Source organism: Phocoena sinus, chromosome 2 (genome assembly GCF_008692025.1).
Source record: "Phocoena sinus isolate mPhoSin1 chromosome 2, mPhoSin1.pri, whole genome shotgun sequence".
Taxonomy (NCBI): Eukaryota; Metazoa; Chordata; class Mammalia; order Artiodactyla; family Phocoenidae; genus Phocoena; species Phocoena sinus.
Genome location: NC_045764.1, coordinates 10226472 through 10246582, shown reverse-complemented (window position 1 = coordinate 10246582; position 20111 = coordinate 10226472). Strand labels below are relative to the sequence as shown.

The window sequence follows — 20111 nt, the reverse complement described above, 5'->3', positions numbered from 1 at the left end:
CTAATCATATTGCTGACCTACGTATTAAACACTGGGTTTGTTTGTTTCTATTGTCTGTGTTTTATCTTTTTGTCTCTTTTTTGACCCAAGATCTTTTGTGTCATATACTATAAATGATGAAGTCTGGCACTGTTAAAATTGATTCCATGTATTCATATGATTTATCAATTGTGGAAGTTACTTTTCTGTACTTTTTACTCTGCCTCAAAGCCAAACATTTAAGCAAGGGAACTAAGACATTCCACAGAGCCATTGAATAACCTTCATTTGGAATAAAATCATGTTCACTATATCTTCTCTTCCCTTTTCTAGTGTTCTTTCTCTTTACTTCAACTGCTGCATTTACTTACTTCCTTGAAAGCATTGTGTGTATATATAATCCCTGTAGCATATAATATATTCTGTGGAAAACACAGGTAACAATGACATCCCTCTACAGCTCTCGAAAGAAAAGAAAATACCCATCAAGGGGAAGGATAGTTGCTGACCGGAGGTTACACTTCTTACTCTCAATAGATCTATTTCTTTCTGATCCTTCCTCCAGATTCCAAATGTTTTATTTCTTATCATTTACTTTTAAAATGATAATTGACCATCAATCATTTTTAACAAAAAGAGATTACTTTTATTTCGTTATAGAATACAGTCTCAGAGCAACTTGAGAAGTGTTACTCCAGAGATCAGATTTACTTCTATGTGGGAGACATACTCATTGCTCTTAACCCTTTTCAGAGTCTGGGTCTTTATTCCGCAGAGGTATGTGGTATGGCTTGTACACATTTTCTTACTTTGTACAAAAATTTATACTCTTCAGGTATTTAAATTAATTTCATTTCATTTTATCTAATCCTTTGAATAAACAGTTAAATAATTATTGTTAAAACGTAGAGATAGGAACAAACAGAAGATGAATCGATCTGGATGCAGTTTGTGGTCTTTGTGTGAGATATGTTAATTACTTCTTGTCATTGGTAATTGGTAACTGGTCCACACTACATATCATATCAATAAACAGATGCCTAAAAAGTATAGACTTCATGTCTACCTCTGAACCAAATATAGGAGAGTCAAAAGTAAAATTACATTGTATATGTAGGTACTATATACTTAATGGCTGTAAAACTCATCATTATGAGTTTAAAAATTCCTTCTGGTTAAATTTTTAATATCAGACAATGTGTTGTATGAATATAAGCACATAATTATCCATTATTCACCCCTAATGTTTAAATATAGAATAGTGTTCTGGAGTTAAGCTAGGCTGTTTTTCATTTTCAATTAGATCCATACTCTTCTAGCTATTTGTGTACTCTAGAATATTATGTTGTATCATAATAGTATATTACTCTAGAATAATACTGTGCTTAATATAACTTTTTGTGTGAAAAGTATGTAATTCTCTCAGTCTCTCCCACTTTAAGATTTACAAGAATAATGGCATATTTAGGAACCTTGACCAAGTTTTAGAAGACTGGGCTTTAGCACAAATTCTGCTATCAATTAACTATGTGATCTTGGGCAAAGCAAATGAGAAAGTGTATGTTAAATGATATGAAAGGAAAAAAGTAGTGATCGTATGTCATACATTATTATATCCAACGAATAGTCAACAAAATGATACCTGATTGTCTGATTTATAAAGTATCTGCTTATTTAAGGAAATCATAGTATTTTGAAACTTTAAGTTCTGCTTTGGAAGTGGTATGCACTTCCAAAAGAGTCTTCTTTTAAATACCATTGCCAAAGTGATGTCATATTATGTCATATCATTTTTCCCTGTTGTCTTATGTCAAACTTCTATTTTACATAATTGTCCATGATTTGTGCATGTATGTGTGTATGTGATATGGATGTGATGTTTTGGTGGTATGAAGCTGTATTTTGATTCTTTTGCTTTAAAAATTAGCACTCTATCTGTAAATAAGTAGGGTTTAAACAAAAACAAAAGCCCTACAGCACATGTTCTTTTTAACCTTTAGCATTCCAAACTGTATATTGGAGCAAAGAGAACTGCCAATCCTCCTCACATTTTTGCCATGGCTGACTTAGGATACCAGTCTATGGTAACATATAATTCAGATCAGGTAAGGAGAGTCTCACATTTTTAGAAATTCTCCTCTTAGTTTCTTGTGTGTCAGCTGAATTTTGTGAGGATAAAGTCTTCTTACAGTTTCCTTTTCTCACCGTGCAGTGCATTGTTATTTCTGGGGAAAGTGGTGCTGGAAAGACTGAAAGTGCTCATCTCTTAGTTCAGCAGCTGACAGTGCTTGGAAAGGTATAATTTAATTTTTCTCTGTCCTAACAGAAATATTTGTTATACTTCAGAATTTAATTTAACTGAGTAGGTTAATATTTACGAATTTCCACATTTAATAATGCACAGAAATTATAACACACTTGTTGTCCTTTGTGAGTTTAAAATATAACAATATAAAGAGCATATGTTTTGTTTTAAGCAAATTCTAACTTTTCTCACTCTTAGTAGGCAAGGCTTTATAGAGGTGATTTTCTCTCTTTTTTGCCCTAATGTATTCTCTGAATGCTTTCCTTACTTCTTCTTCCTTTGTTACCAGCAAGATAAAGGGGAGTCAATATACAAAAATTAATTATATTTATATATTATATACATACTAACAATGATCAGTTTAAACTTAAATGTATTATTTATATTAGCACCATAAAACATGAACTATTGACATCTAGATCTTACAAAATATGTACAAGATTTGTATGCTGAAAAAATAGAAAAAGTTGATAAAAGAAATCAAAGAAGACCTGAATAATAGGAGAGATATGACATGTTCATGGATTAAAAGACTCAATATTATTAAGATGTCAATTCCGCACAGATTTATCTGTAGATTCAATGTAATTTACAGTAAAAATCCCAGCAGGATTTTATTTTTTTTTTTAGAAATTGACAAACTGAATCAAAAATGTATATGGAAAGGCAAAGGAACTATAATAATCAGTTTTGAAAAAGAACAAAATTGGAGGATTAATAAATGCTACCTGATTTCAGACTCACTGTAAAAGCTGTGATAGTCAAAACAGTGTGTTATTAAAGAAAAGATGGTATACAGATCAATGGAATAGAATAAAGAATCTGCACATATATGATTTATTGATTTTCAGCAAAGGTGCAAGGTCAATTAATGATAGTCTTTTAACAAATGGTGCTGGAATATGCGCATACAAAAGGATTGAACCTTACTCTAGACCGCACATGCTATAAAAAATTAACTTCAAATGGATCATAGACCTAAAGATTAAACCAAAAGCTATAAAATTTCTAGAAGAAAATTAAGTCAGTTAACTTTGTTTTTTGTCATTTTGGGTCAGGCAAAGAGCTGTTAGATGCAACATAAAAAGCATAATCCATAAAGGGAAAAGTTTGATTTCACCAAAATTAAGAACATTCTGTTCTCTGAATGATACTGTTAAGAAAATGAAAAGACAAGCTACAGACTCAGAGACACTCTAATAAAAGACTTGTATCCAGAAGATATATTTTTAAAAACTCTTAAAATTCCATAATAAGAAATCAAATAACAATTTAAAAATGAACAAAAAAATTGACTAGCCATTTCAGCAAAGATGATATGTAAATGGCAAAAAAAGCAAATGAAAATATGGTGTTCAACACCAGTAGTCATTAGGGAAATGCAAATTAAAACCACAGTGAGACACCATTACATAGCCATTAAAATGGCTAAATTTTTTTTTTTTAACCTGACAATGCTAAGTGCTGCCAAGAACATAGAGGAACTGAATGAAACTCGTGTATTGCTGATGAGAATGCAAAATGGTACAGCCACTTTGGAAAACGGCTCAGGAGTTTCTTAGAAAGTCTAACCATACTTATCATACAACCCAGCAATCCTACTCCTAGGTATTTGTTCAAATGAAATGAAAACCCATGTTCATACAAAAAAGCTACAGACAAATAATATATAGGAGCTTTGTTCATCATCTCCAGGGAGTGGAAACAACAGAACTAGGAAATGAATAAACAAACTATGGTACATCCATGCCATGGACTATTACTCAGCAATAAAAAAGAATGAACACTGATACAAGCAATGAAGCTCACTGGATGAGATTTGGATAAATCTCAAATGCTTTAGGCTAAGTCAGAGGAGCAGATTAAGAAGACTACATGTATGGTTCACTTGCTGTGTCATTCTTGCAGATTTAAAACCGTAGGCACAAAAACAAATCAGGGATTTTCGGCAGCTGAGAGCGGAGGGAAGGGTTGCAAAGAGTAATGAGACAATTTGGGGGGTGATGGGATTGTTCTGTATGTGGACTATAGTGGGAGATTTATGGTCACATATGTTTGTAAAAACTTTCAGAACTATATAAAGGGTGAATCTCTATGTAATTTTACCTTAATTTTTAAAAATGGGATGTTGAGGATAGAGACTTGGTTTGATTTTCCAAGTAGAGTCCTTGAAATAAGATAAATCAAGAATAATGTGTTCTCATTAGGCTAATGGCTAAAAAAGAAAAATCATTGTGTACAACTTATCCCTGCGAAAATGTTTATAGTGATTTGCATAGTTAGAAGTAGAGTCATCTTAAAATTTTTGCCGTCACAGTGATTATAGGAATCTTGTGCTACAAAGCACTGTGGGTACAAGGCCAGACCCAACCACTGTATATATAAAAGGGTGCCTCATGGTGTCAAAACAGCTGCTTAATTGAGTCTAATTCATTGTCAAAAGAATTTCATGTTCCTGTTAAAAATCAATTGACTGGTTATATGTTTTTCATCATGGGTGTGGGTATGGAATAGTAATATACTAGTAACCAGGCCTGTGACCCCTCAGAACTGGAAGAGCCAGTAGAGGCCAGGAAGGGGGGCCTACCTCAGGGCTGTCATCTCAATCCCTTCCCCATCCCCTTGCCCATCCACTTCCTTCTCCTTACTTCTGGGATAAGCATCACTCTACAGGCTTTTAAGTTTACTGAAATAAACGTCATTTTGGAGACAGTTGGGATGGTGTGTGGCACAGCATACTCTCCTGGCGTGGAAGAGTTGAACACCTGAATAAATTTACTCAGGGGCCTTCCGCACGGGCCTTTGCTATTCTTTCTTGATTTGTGAAGTCGATAGAGGCTCTTGTCAATAACGGATTAACTTGTACGAATGTTGTTTTGTGGATGTCAGCACATCTAACGTTTATTTAATATCTTTATCTTGTGCTAGATCTAAAAATGTGACTTGATATTAATTTGAGATGGTGATATAAAAACAAAAGAATTCTACCCTTATCGGGACTGAGTGTGTCTTTTAGTTATTTCCTTGATAAAGATTTAGCAGATGCAAAAATGGTATGTTTGGTGGATGGAATTTACCTTTGTAATACACAGTCTTCAAAACCTTACGTAGCAGGGCACTGCTACCTAATACAGGTGGTTGATGTTTTCTCACCTTTTTCATGAGTGCAAGGCCAGCCCCAAACAACGTTTAAAAAGAGTCAATTATCCCAATTCTTGCTCCTCTCTTTTCTCTCCCGTTATTGCCTCTTTTAGAGGATATCCAAAATCCTTATATGCCCCCAAAACCTCACTGTGAATGCCCCCTCGGCCCCCCCAAATTCTAATGTAGCCTATGTTCCAGAAATACCTGCTGCTCCCCCTTACATAAACATTTCCGTACCTTTAACACAGCTGACTTCAGCAAGGTATTACACTGAAAATAATCCACTTGATCCATTTCTACTAAGATGTGAATGACTGATACCTCCTTAAACCTCTAAGAGGGGGGATGCCTTCTAAAAGAGGTTGGTTGTTAACCCAAATAAATTTTCTGGTGGAATTTCAGTTTAATAAAGTGGTAAAGAAAAAAAAACCAACATGATGCTTGTTTTGGGGAAGGAAAATGTGAGATGGTGTAGGAGAAAATGGAGGGCCAGCCACGTAGGCCCGCTGGCCTGGACCAGGGATCCACATCTCCCTTCCACACAGCCGAGCTGTTCTTGATTTTCACAATTATTCCCTCTCCTCTACTTCTGAGTTCACACGTTATCTTTACTCCTCTAGTTGCAGGTTTGACAGCTTCCATGGAAGCAAGGGAAGTTGGTCCACAGCTTTGGGGATCTTGTGGATGGGGACCCATATAGGTAGAGGAGGAATAACAAAGTTTGAGATGTACCTCAGTATGTGTAGACTGCTTATAAATTGTGTTTGTAAATCAGGAACTTAACAGAACTATATTTGAATAGAAAAAGTGTAAAGGATCTCTTCGCCCCTCTAAGAAAGGAAGTGAGTGAATGTACCAGCAGGAGGGGAAAAATATACTAGGTTGTAACTTCTGGCAGCAAACCAAGAAGATGCACTTGTATGTTTACATCTACATAAAGTGCTTATCAGAGAAGAGACATTCCATTCTATACAAAATTAATTTTTTACATTTTTTAAATATCTTGACATTTTCTCTAGGCTAATAACAAAACCCTGCAAGAGAAGATTTTACAAGTGAATAATTTGGTGGAAGCCTTTGGCAATGCCTGCACTATTATAAATGACAATTCCAGCCGATTTGGAAAATACTTAGAAATGAAATTTACCCCTTCTGGGGCTGTCGTGGGAGCACAGATTTCTGAATACCTTCTGGAGAAATCCCGAGTTATCCACCAAGCCATGTAAGTTCATGTCACATATTTCCTATTTTCTGGGAAACGTAAGCAAAGATGATGCTTTTGTTTTAATATAAAATGTCTTACTCATTTAACAAAATTTCACAGAATTTTATTGATCGTCTACTATGTGTGAGGCATTTACTGTTGGAAGCAGAGATGCCTCAGCACTGTCTTACTCTCTCATATGTTACATCCAGTAAAGGAGTCAATAAATAGCCTAAAGTTTATGAAAACAGATAGAAAGCCTAAGCCCATCATAGAGGTACTAACAGGATAACTTAGAGTAATTTCTGAAGTAGGAGAGAATATACTTCTCTACACAAAACAAGTATGAAATTTAATTAGAAATAACAGTCATTTTTTTTCTTTTAAGTGCTGGTATATATAAATAGATCTTTGTATTAATTCTATGCTTCCCAATGTTTATACACAAGGGACCAAAAAAACAAACAAAAAAAGGATTCAGGAAGGGGCTTTACTGTAGTGTTCTTTTTCCTGCCTGCTGATAAGCCACCAACACCATATTCTGGAAAGTTTAGTTTGAGTGAGTTCTTTTAGGTTGAGTGAGTTCCTTTTAGGTTGAGTGAGTTCCTCAGTTTGTAGCTGAATGACAAAACTTTTCTCCTGTCCTCATGATTCCAAAACATCTTTGTTTGTTGTTCTTATGAAAAAACTAATCACAACATGGAATTTGTACCCTGGTCTTTATATTATTTTTTAAAAGTTGTGGCAATTTAGAGTCTTCCAGTTTTCTTATGTTGGTTTTATGCCAAACATATCTACATTATTGTAGTTATGTGTTGTATGTTAAATTCTCAGGAACATAAGCTTCCTTTATGTACAAGTACATTAGTATTTAATTATAAGTGCCTTCAAATTTGCTGTCATTCAGTTTATGATAAATTGTGAATATAAGTTGCTTGGAGCCGACCTCTGAGCTCAGCCTTCAGTGTAGAAAATTATCCTTTGGTCTTCAGTTCCAAAAATGTCAGGCATGATTTTTAGGCAAATGTGGCTTTGAATTGTGGCTCCCTGACATGTAGTCCACCTTGGGTAAGATATTTAAACCTTAAAGACCCTTATAGGATCTTGTTTCTGCAACCTACTGTGTGTTAGAATTTGAAATGCTTAACCTCTCTGCACCTCAGTTTTTCATCTTTAAAAAGGAGTTAGCAGGGCTTCCCTGGTGGCGCAGTGGTTGAGAGTCAGCCTACCGATGCAGGGGACGCGGGTTCGTGCCCCGGTCCGGGAAGATCCCACATGCCGCAGAGCGGCTGGGCCCGTGAGCCATGGCCGCTGAGCCTGCGCATCCGGAGCCTGTGCTCTGCAACGGGAGAGGCCACAACAGTGAAGCCCGCGTACCGCAAAAAAAAAAAAAAAAAGGAGTTAGCAGTGGTACCTACCTATTCAGATCATGCCTGCAAAGTATTTAGTGCAATGAAGAGCACATAGAAAGGACCCCATGCAGTTTAAGCCCTTAGTAGCAGTAGTAGTGTTGATAGTTGTGTGAAGATTAGAAATAATATCTCGCGCAGTACATGGGACACTGACAATGTCAGTAAATAGCAGCTCCTGTTATCAGGGTGTGCTGGGGCCCAGAACTTAGTGGGCATGTATGTTAGTGCCTTTGCCACCCATACCTGGAGGAACCTCCAGGTCTCACGCAAGTGTGGAGACTTTTTTTTTTTTTTACATCTTTATTGGAGTATAATTGCTTTACAATGGTGTGTTAGTTTCTGCTTTATAACAAAGTGAATCAGTTATACATATACATATGTTCCCATATCTCTTCCCTCTTGTGTCTCCCTCCCTCCCACCCTCCCTATCCCACCCCTCTAGGTGGTCACAAAGCACCGAGCTGATCTCCCTGTGCTATGCGGCTGCTTCCCACTAGCTATCTATTTTACGTTTGGTAGTGTATATATGTCCATGCCACTCTCTCACTTTGTCACAGCTTACCCTTCCCCCTCCCCATATCCCCAAGTCCATTCTCTAGTAGGTCTGTGTCTTTATTCCTGTCTTACCCCTAGGTTCTTCATGACCTTTTTTTTTTTTTTCTTAGATTCCATGTATATGTGTTAGCATACGGTATTTGTTTTTCTCTTTCTGACTTACTTCACTCTGTATGACAGACTCTGGGTCCATCCACCTCATTACAAATAGCTCAATTTCATTTCTTTTTATGGCTGAGTAATATTCCATTGTATATATGTGGCACATCTTCTTTATGCATTCATCCAATGGTGGACACTTAGGTTGTTTCCATCTCCGGGCTATTGTAAATAGAGCTGCAATGAACATTTTGGTACATGACTCTTTTTGAATTATGGTTTTCTCAAGGTATATGCCCAGTAGTGGGATTTCTGGGTCATATGGTAGTTCTACTTGTAGTTTTTTAAGGAACCTCCATACTGTTCTCCATAGTGGCTGTACCAATTCACATTCCCACCAGCAGTGCAAGAGTGTTCCCTTTTCTCCACACCCTCTCCAGCATTATTGTTTCTAGATTTTTTGATGATGGCCATTCTGACTGGTGTGAGATGATATCTCATTGTAGTTTTGATTTGCATTTTTCTAATGATTAATGATGTTGAGCATTCTTTCATGTGTTTGTTGGCAGTCTGTACATCTTCTTTGGAGAAATGTCTGTTTAGGTCTTCTGCCCATTTTTGGATTGGGTTGTTTGTTTTTTTGTTATTGATCTGCATGAGCTGCTTGTAAATTTTGGAGATTAATCCTTTGTCAGTTGCTTCATTTGCAAATATTTTCTCCCATTCTGAGGGTTGTCTTTTGGTCTTGTTTATGGTTTCCTTGGCTGTGCAAAAGCTTTGGAGTTTCATTAGGTCCCATTTGTTTATTTTTGTTTTTATTTCCATTTCTCTAGGAGGTGGGTCAAAAAGGATCTTGCTGTGATTTATGTCATAAAGTGTTCTGCCTATGTTTTCCTCTAAGAGTTTGATAGTTTCTGGCCTTACATTTAGGTCTTTAATCCACTTTGAGCTTATTTTTGTGTATGGTGTTAGGGAGTGATCTAATCTCATACTTTTACATGTACATGTACAAAACCATGGTGCTGGTTTTCCCAGCACCACTTATTGAAGAGGCTGTCCTTTCTCCACTGTACATTCCTATCTCCTTTATCAAAGATAAGGTGACCATATGTGCGTGGGTTTATCTCTGGGCTTTCTATCCTGTTCCATACATCTGTATTTCTGTTTTTGTGCCAGTACCATACTGTCTTGATTACTGTAGCTTTGTAGTATAGTCTGACGTCAGGGAGCCTGCTTCCTCCAGCTCCATTTTTCGTTCTCAAGATTGCTTTGGCTATTCGGGGTCTTTTGTGTTTCCATACAAATTGTGAAATTTTTTGTTCTAGTTCTGTGAAAAACGCCAGTGGTAGTTTGATAGGGATTGCATTGAATCTGTAGATTGCTTTGGGTAGTAGAGTCATTTTCACAATGTTGATTCTTCCAAGTGTGGAGACTTAACTGGTTCTCAGAACAATCTGTCCTGCTCTCATAACTGTGTAAGACTCTGTCCTTCAGGTCTTTGGGGAATGTCCACCTAAGACACTGAATTATTGGGATTTAGATGGGCCCACAGTGTTGCACAGTGTCAAGGGCACCATCGCAGCGGGTTGCCTGGAGTTGTGTGCTGCAGTGCCATCCATGTAGAGTATGATGTGAGCAGTACCCTCAGCAGCTACACAGTGAGGCTCTGGATTTGTAACCATACAGATAATCTCATTCATGCTTATTCAACTATTGCACCATATAGTCCAGGAAATAGCACAATTAGGATCGTATTTTAGGCATACTATTAAGAAAGTAAGCTTATTTTCAGCTGGCCTAAAGGATTATAGTTTTACAACATTGTTTATTGGGGAAAAGTATTCCAATTTAATATCAGGTTGAAATATATCTCAGTAATAATTCAAGTACATCTGCCTTATAATTCTTCCATTTTTCCAGGTTTTTTTACATCTGTTTTTTTTACTTTACTTAATTTGAATTGCATTGTTAAAATCTAGAGAAGCTTTTTTAATGATCTTTAAAAATGAAAATATCAGTGATGTAATAGAAGAATTCTTAGTAGGCCCCTTTTAAAATGATAAATATAAGTGTACCCTATCATTCAGGAACTGGAAGGAAAGAACCAGTTCAGAGGGTTTAACTGAGAGGACTGTTTACAGAGGTAGAGGGTGTTGAAGAACCAAGAATAAACGGTGAGATGCCCACAGATGAACAGCGTTGACAAATCATTCCTACACCTGGATCTGAAGGGCAGAAGGAGGGACCACACTGCAGAGCCTGGTGAGAAGTAGGGCTGTGGAGGACTGCTGCCTGTCGGGAGCTGCTGCCTAAAGGAATATGGTCGTCCCTTTGTGTCTGCGAGGAATTGCTTCCAGAGCCCTCTGCCGTATCCGCGGATGCCGAGTCAGCCCTCTGTGTCCGTAGGTTCCACATCCACAGATCCGGTTGGTTGAATCCGTGGATGCAGAACCCGTGGTTGTTGAGGGACAACTGTACAGCTACTGGGAGAAAGAGAGCAAGTGAGGGGAGGAAAACCTCGACCTCTTCTCCCTCCTTCCAGCCTCCTGCCTGTGCTCCCTGTTGGCTGAACCCAGCTGGAAGCCAGAGAGCAAGGGAGCCCGGGAACGCCAGTCTGTAGAGGTTAGATTTGGGGGTCACAGCACAAGCCAAAGAAGAATGAAGAATGGATCTGAGGTGGCAGAGAAGAATCAGAGTAGACAATTTTTTAAAAGAACGTACCCTTTCTTTGAATGGAATAAATTCTTTTCCTCTCTTTTTTTTGCCTCTACTCATGTCATCCTACCCCCATCTCTGACCACATTTAGTTTTATACTGATGGTATTTCTCATGTTGCTGCTGTCGTATAAGTTGTGACTTAAAGCCTTTCCTAAATGTAGATGATTTTAAAGAGGAAATTTTAAAGAGGCTACTCACTTCCAAGAAGAAAATGAGCATACAAAAGTCAATGCTAGAAAATGCTCATAAATATAAATGATTTGCTGTTTCACTGCAGTTTTCTCCAGTTACTGCAATTTAGTTCAGCAGGCATTGCTTGCGTGTCTCTCACATGCCCAGCACTTTCCCAGATGCTGCAGGAGACATCAACCAAATGGCAGATGTGTGCTCTCTGCTGTGGAGAAAGAGAAAATATTATTTATGGATCAATTCCTCTGTGTCAGGCACTGTGCTGGGCATTTTACCTCCATAATCTCTCTTAATTCCTTCAGCAATATGACAGGGGTTATTGCCTATTTTCTGCAGGAGGAAACAGACCAAGAAAATTATAATAAGTTGCCTAATGTCAAAAAGCTAATAAGTGACTGAATTGGGGTTTGAAGCCATGTCTCTCTGACTCCAGAGCCCACCATTCATTCATTCATCCACCCACGTGGCTAATGCTTACTGAGTACCTACTAAGTGCCAGTAGCTGTTCTAGGCCCAGGAGCTATAGAGCCGTAAGACAGGATTCCCGTGTACAGCAGCGCATGGTCTCCCGGGAGCCACACATGCTTTGATCCACAGCTTGCTGATCACCGTCACCGGTTGGTTTCTGATCTCGCAGGAGAGTAGGCAGTGAATTCATCTGCAGAGAGTGAGCAGGCAGACGGCGAGGGTCGGGGCGGATCGAGGAGACTGGGTATCCTGGAGGAGGGAGTCCTGCAGGAAGGAGGTGGAACAGCCAGGACACGCTAGAAGCACTGTTTCGTGAGCACTTCTTGGGGCCCTGTGAATGCAAGGCTGCGCTGCTGGCTTTCCACGCCTCATTGCCGGCCCCTTTGTCGAATATTCCAAGGTTTCACACGCGGGGTGAGTCGCACCCTTGTGAGGACTTTGTCGTAGATTTGAGGTGTTAGAGGCCTTGGCTGCACAGTGATCCCCAGGGTCCAGGGCACATGAGACAGCCTGGAGGGCCTTCCTGCAAATGGCTGAGTGGGACCCTGAGGAAGCATTAGAGGCTCCGCAATAGGGGTAGGCCAGAGCCAGAGAATACAATGACCCTTGAACAGTGGCGGGTTGAGGGGCGCCGACCCCCGTTGCCGTCAAAAATCTGCTTATTATGCAAAAATCTGCTTTTGACTTTCCTCAAACCTAACTCCTAATAGCCTGCTGTTAACCAGAAGCCTTACTGATAACCCAGTTAACACATATTTTGTATATTATATGTATTATATACTATATTCTTATAAGAGGTAGAGAAAATAAAATGTTATTAAGAAAATTATAAGGAAGAGAAAATACAGTGAAGGTACTGGACTGTCTCTACTGATGCCGTAAGTTTATGTCATCTGTTTACAAGATGAAACATCTGTCAGTACCTACCTCAGTATTGTCTTAGATACAAAACACTATAGGTGTTATACTAACACTAAACATCAAAAAGGAAAAGATAATGTGAAGAAGAAATTCATATTTACTTACAGGGACAAGGATTCGTGCATTGATAAGGAAGAAGCAGCGTGTGGCTGCCTCATGTCACCTGGTGTCATTGATACAATTGCTTCACCGTAGCCCAGCCGATACCCTAATGAGTGGATCTTATAAAATTTTAGGGCATATTGCAGCCATATTCATCATACAGTAATGGAAACATTGGTACATGTTTTAGAAAACTACTTTGTGTTGATAGGCTGATACGCAGCTTCTCCAATTACGAGAGAGAGGCATGCTGTACAGTAATGTAATTCTTTGAAAGCAGAGTGGTAAAAGAGTAAGAATAGTAGCACATTGTTAATTTTACATTAGCTGTCACTCCCCTTATGCTGTAAAGATAGGTTCTCCAACATATACACACTAACAAACGTAGTAAGGTAGATAGCTGGGGGGAAGCAGCCGCAAGGCACAGGGATATTAGCTCGGTGCTTTGTGACAGCCTGGAAGGGTGGGATGGGGAGAGCGGGAGGGAGGGAGACGCAAGAGGGAAGACATATGGGAACATATGTATATGTATAGCTGATTCACTTTGTTATAAAGCAGAAACTAACACACCATTGTAAAGCAATTATACCCCAATAAAGATGTTTAAAAAAAAAAAAAAAAAAAAAAAGATAGCTTCTCCACTTTAAGTCTTGCACATGATACTCTACACACAATTTACAAATATCTGTTGAAAAAATTTGCATACTAATGGACCCACACAGTTCAAATCCCTGTCGTTCAAGGGTCAGCTGTACTATCTGGTGACATGCTGAGCCCCTACATTTGTTCCCGGGCCATTCTGACCTGGGAACCACTAATCCCATGAGCGTGTGTGGGGTGCTATGGAAGATTCTCTGCCTTTAAGGATGTAGTTAAGGCAGAACATGAGATGGGTAATCTTTGGAGGTGTCTTCCTTTCCTGTTCCTTTAATTCTCTTAATTGTTTATCTACCAAAGATCAGTATATTTCCTATAGCGTCTCCAGGTCTTGTCAAATTGCAGTCCTCAGTAAACGTAAACTGATAATTAGAGAGAACACCACCAGTTACGCGTGTCTGCATATATGAGTCACTCCTCTAATTGTGCACTGCATCATTTAAGCGTTAGAGGTGTGACACATAGAGCAATCAATGTGATTTCATTCGCACAAAGCAAACTAAATTATATGCTGTGCCCGTCTTAGAGGAATTTTATTATTTTGTGGTGAGAAAAGGCAAGAACTACACTTTTTGTTTTGTTCTAACCTTGCTTGTGTACAACGCTCATATTCATCGAAGTATTCCTAGTGGCTGCCACAAATAATGGCTGGGGGCGTAGAAGGTACGAACACAGCCAGCTCTAAAGGATGCCACCATCCTCGCTTCAGCATCTGGGCCTGTGATGCCCTTTTTCCTGAAACGCTCGCCTGTCTTTGCTTCCATGACTGGACTCTTCTCTGAGTTTTTCTTCTCTGACTTAGATTTATCCATCCATTCCCAAAATGTATATTCATCAAAGATCTGTTCTTGGAGCGTTTCTCTTTTCTCTATATATTCTCACACTTAGCAATTTCTTCTGACATCGTGGCTCAATGGATAGCTCTGTGTGATTGACAGCCAAAGATGTACCTCTTGCTGTCTCCCAAGTTCATGTGTTTTTTTTTTGGGGGGGGGGGCTGCATTGGGTCTTCATTGCTGCGCTTCTCTAGTTGCGGCGAGCGGGGGCTACTCTTCCTTGTGGTACGCGGGCTTCTCATTGCAGAGGCTTCTCTTATTGTAGAGCACAGGCTCTAGGTGCGTGGGCTTCAGTCATTGTGGCGTGTGGGCTCAGTAGTTGTGGCTTGCGGGCTCTTGAGCGCAGGCTCAGTAGTGCTTAGTTGCTCTGCGGCATGTGGGATCTTCCTGGACCAGGACTCGAACCAGTGTCCCCTGCATTGGCTGGCAGATTCTTAACCCCTGCGCCACCAGGAAAGTCCCCAAGTTCATGTTTTTCATTTCCAACAACCTGGATATTTTGCTGTCATCTCGAATTCAACTGAATACAGGCACACCTTGGAGATATTGTAGGTTCAGTTCCAGCCCCCTGCAATAAGGTGAATATCACAGTAAAGCAAGGCACATGAAGTTTTTGGTCTCCCAGTGCATATAAAAGTTATGTCTACAATATATTGTAGTCTCTTATGTGTGCAGTAGCATTATGTCTAAAAAAACCATGCACATACCTTAATTAAAAAATACTTTATTGTTAAAAAAAATGCTAGCCATCATCTGAGCCTTCAGCGAGTTGTAAGTTTTTGGCTGGTAGAGGGTCTTGTCTTGATGCTGATGGCTACTGACTGATCAGGATGGTGGCTGCTAAAGGCTGGGGTGAGTGTGACAACTTCTTAAAAGGCAATGAGGTTTCCCTCATCGATTGACTCTTCCTTTCATGAACGATTCCTCTGTGACCTGCGATGGTGTTTGGTAGCATTTTACCCACAGTGGAACTTCTTTCAACATTGGAGTCAGTCTTCTCGAACCCTGCTGCTGCTCCATCAACTAAGTTTATGCCATATTCTAAGCTTTTTGTTGTCATTTCAGCAGTCTTCTCAGCATCTTCACCAGGAGTAGATTCCATATTAAGAAACCACTTTCTTTGCTCATCCGTAAGGTGCAACTCTTCATCTGTTGAAGTTTTACCATGAGAGTGTAGCTGTTCAGTCACATCTTCAGGTTCCACTTCTAATTCTAGTTTTCTTGCTGTCTCTACCACATCTGCAGTTACTTCCCCCCTAAAGGCTTGAGCCCCTCAGAGTCATCCATGAGGCTTGGAATCAGCTTCTCCCAGACTCCTGCTAATGCTGATATTTTGACCTCTTCCCATGAATCATGCATGTTCTTAGTGGAACCTAGAGTGGTGTATCCTTTCCAGAAGGTTTTCAATTGACTTTACCCAGATTCATCAAAGGAATCACCGTCTGTGGCAGCTATAGCCTTACAACATATACTTCTTAAATAATAAGACTTGAAAGTCAAAATGACTTCTTGATCCATGGGCTGCAGAATGGATCCTGTGTTAGCAGGCATGAAAACAACATTAATCTTGTTGTCCACCAGAGGTCTTGGGTGACTAGGCGCATTGTCCATGAACTATAATATTTTGGAAGAAACCTTTTTTCTGAGCAGTAGGTCTCAACAGTGGGCTTAAAATATTCAGGGAACCATGTTGTAAACAGATGTGCTGTCATCCAGGCTTCGTTGTTCCATTTAGAGCAGGGATCCCCAGGCCCCGGGCCGTGGACCGGTACCAGGCCTGTTAGGAACCGGGCCGCACAGCAGGAGGTGAGCAGTGGGCGAGCGAGCGAGGCTTCATCTGCCGCTGGAAAATTGCCTTCCATGAAACCGGTGCCTGGTGCCAAGAAGGTTGGGGACCCGCTGCTTTAGAGGGCAGAGTAGATTTAGCGTAATTCTTGAGGGCCCTGGGATTTGCAGAATGGTAAGTGAGCATTGGCTTTAGCTTAAAGTCACCAGCTGCATTAACCTCTAACAGGAGAGTCAGCCTGTCCTTTGAAGCCAGGCATTGACTTCTCTTCTCTAGCTATGAAAGTCCTAGATGGCCTCTTCTAATACAAGGCTATTTCGTCTACACTGAAGATCTGTTGTTTAGTGTAGCCACCTTCATGGACGGTCTCAGATCTTCCGGATAACTTGGTGCAGCTTCTGCATCAGCACTTGCTGCTTCGCCTTGCATTGCTGTGTTATGGAGACGGCCTCTTTCCTTAGACCTCGTGAGCCAACCTCTCCCAGCTTCAGACTCCTGCAGCTTCCTCTCCGCTCTCAGTCTTCACAGAATTGAAGAGAGTTAGGGCCTTGCTCTGGATTAGGCTTTGGCTTAGGGGAATATTGTGGCTGGTTTGATCTTCTGTCCAGATCACTAAAACTTTCTTCATAACGCCAGTCAGCCTGTTTTGCTTTCTTACCATTCACTGGAGTAGCACTTTTAATTTCCTTCAAGGACTTTTCTTTTGCATTCACAACTTGGCTGACTGACTGTTGCAAGAGGCCCAGCTTTCAGCCTATCCCAGCTTTTGACATGCCTTCCTCACTAAGCTTAATCATGTCTAGATTTTGACTTAAAGCGAGGGACGTGCGACTCTTCCTTTCACTTGAACACTTAGAGGCCATTGTAGGGTTGTTAACTGGTCTAATTTCAATATTGTCATGTCTCAGAGAAGAGAAGAGGGAGAGAGATGCGGAAACAGCCGGTTGGTAGAGCAGTCAGGACGCACACAACATTTACTGATGAAGCTCACTGTCTATATAAGATTGTCTGTAGAGCCTGAGGTTCCTGGCTCCCCAAACTGGTCACAACAGTAACATCAAAATCACTGATCACAGATCACCGTAACAAATGTCCTAATAATGAAAAAGCCTGAAATATTGTGAGAATTACCACAGAGATGCGAAGTGAGTCATTGCTGTTGGGAAAATGGTACCAATGGACTTGCTTGATACAGCCTTCCCACAAACTTTCAATTTGTAAAAATCGCAGCATCTGTGAAGCACAGTAAAGCCAAGTGCAGTAAAACGAGGTATACCTGTACTCATTGTCCAAAACCCGTTTTCTTACCTTGGTCCCTATTTTTTGGAAGGGCACCATCTTCTCTAAGGTGGAAGAAGGAAAAGGGAGACTGAAACTGTAAGCCAGGAGAGAACTTCCTGATCTTGGAGAGGAAGTGTGGTTCATCTCAGATCGCTCCAGAGCAAAAGGAAGACAAGGGAAGGAGAAGCGAGGGTACCTGGGGTCCTAGTATCAGTAGTTATGTTGTGGAACTTCCTGAAACAGGGACTCACTTTTTTGTGACCCACACTCCTTAACCGTACTCTTCCAGTGTCTTGGAAAGGCTGTTTACATGTAGAACCACAGAGTCATGGAACTTGAGATTCGTAAGGAACAGGTTTCTCTGCAAGTGAGAAGACTGAGCCCCAGAAGGACAGTGTAGCCAGGTGGTTAAAGACGTGGGCTTTGGAGTCAAACAGCCCTGGTTGAATCCAGTTTGGCCATCCAGTCTGTGACCTGAGGGTGAGATTAGTGTCCCCTCTAAGCTTCAGTTCCCTTGTACGTGAAATGAGAGGGTCATGGCAGGTGAATGAGATACTGCAGCACCCACCACGGCCTGGCATGCTCTAGTTATTACTTTGTTTCTCTTTCTGTTGGCTCCTGCTGGCATGTAAACGACAAGAAGTCAGGGTGTTTTGACTGCTTGCTCCAGCTGTATCCCCCGTGTCTAGAAAAATGCCTGGCGGACACGCAGGTAGCCGCTGCATGACTCAGACAAGTGCTTAGCAGAGTGTGCAGTCCGCTGACAGTGGTGGTCGAAAATAGCGACGGGTCGCAACCACAGAGGGCCAGAACCCAGTGTTCTGGGAAGTGCTTGGTGGCGCTTACAGGCGTTCTGGTAATTATGTTGCCAAGAAACTTTAGTGATGAATAAATGTTCTCACTAACCACCTTCCTGAAAATGGCTTGTTTTTTTCAGTGGAGAAAAAAATTTTCATATTTTTTACTACATCTATGCTGGTTTAGCTGAAAAGAAGAAACTAGCCCATTACAAATTGCCGGAAAATAAGCCTCCCAGGTAACCCAGCAGCTTGAACTTTCATAAATAATGCTTCTACTTTTCACTTAATCACTCATTTCACTTAATTTCAGATTTTCACCTGTCCTTTCTTTTTTTTTTCTTCCAGATACCTGCAAAATGACCACATCAGAACAGTACAGGACATGATGAATAATAGTTTCTATAAATCCCAATATGAATTAATTGAGCAGTGTTTCAAAGTCATCGGTTTTACAATGGAGGTGGGTATGGAAGACATTTGAACCTCTTTAGGAAGTGTCTTTTTGTCCTCGCTGATGGTGAGAGTTAGCATTTATTGAGTGGTCCACATGCCAGATATTGTGCTAAGTGCTTTACATGGATAATTTTTAAATTACTGAAATGACCTTATGAAATAACTAGAATTATAATTTTTACTTTATACATGAGGAACCATGTCCTTGAGATACAACTGAATTTCGTTTTGTTCTTAGTCTTTTATTTTACTTATATTTGCATCTCCCACATATATATAAAATTTTATGTAAATGCAGAAATGTGATCATGTCACACATTCCTTTTTAGTGCAGTTTTCTTTTTCTAACAACTTTATTAAGATATAATTCACATACTGTACAAATCAGCCATTTTAAAGTGTACATTTTGGGGCTTCCCTGGTGGCGCAGTGGTTGAGAGTCCGCCTGCCAATGCAGGGGGCGTGGGTTCGTGCCCCGGTCCGGGAAGATCCCACACGCAGCGGAGCGGCTGGGCCCATGAGCCGTGGCCGCTGAGCCTGCGCATCCGGAGCCTGTGCTCCACAACGGGAGAGGCCACAACAGTGAGAGGCCCGCATACCGCAAAAAAAAGAAAAAAAAAGTGTACATTTTAATGACTTTTCATATAGTTACTGAAGTGTGCATCCTTCCCCCTAATCACTTTGAGAATATTTTCATGTTCTAAATTTTTCACTCCAGACGAAACCTGCTAGTGATTAGCAGTTCCTCCTCATTCCCGTCCCACCTCTGCTTCTGTCACTGTACATCCGTTTATTCTGGACATTTTGCATGAATTGAGTGATGCAATATGTCACCCTTTGTGACCGGCTTCTCTCATTTGACATAATGTTTTCAGGGTCCATCCGTGTTGTAGCATGTGTCAGTACTTCATTTCTTTTTATCGAGGAATAATATTCCATTGTATGGATATACCTCATGTTATTTGTCCATGCATCACGTGATGGGCGTTTGGGTTGTTTCCACTTTTCGGTCATTATCAATAATGCTGCTGTGATCATCCGCGTCTGAGTTTTTGTGTGACATGAGTTTTCACTTCTCTTTAGGGTATACCAAGGGTGGAAGAGCCAGGTCATAGAGTAACACGATGTTTAACCTTTTGAGGAACTACCAGACTGTGTTCCAAAGCAGCCGCACTATTTTACATTCCAGCCGGCAGTGTATA

General features: G+C 40.2%; 1 protein-coding gene across 1 annotated transcript in view; it reads left to right on the top strand.

The window, feature by feature from the left end:
• MYO3A (myosin IIIA) overlaps positions 1 to 20111 on the top strand; it is a 186626-nt gene that overhangs the window by 82564 nt on the left and 83951 nt on the right. Inside the window, 6 exon segments of the mRNA XM_032622926.1 lie at positions 640 to 756; positions 1980 to 2084; positions 2192 to 2275; positions 6448 to 6650; positions 18594 to 18692; positions 18802 to 18916. Coding sequence (XP_032478817.1) covers positions 640 to 756; positions 1980 to 2084; positions 2192 to 2275; positions 6448 to 6650; positions 18594 to 18692; positions 18802 to 18916 — 723 coding nt within the window.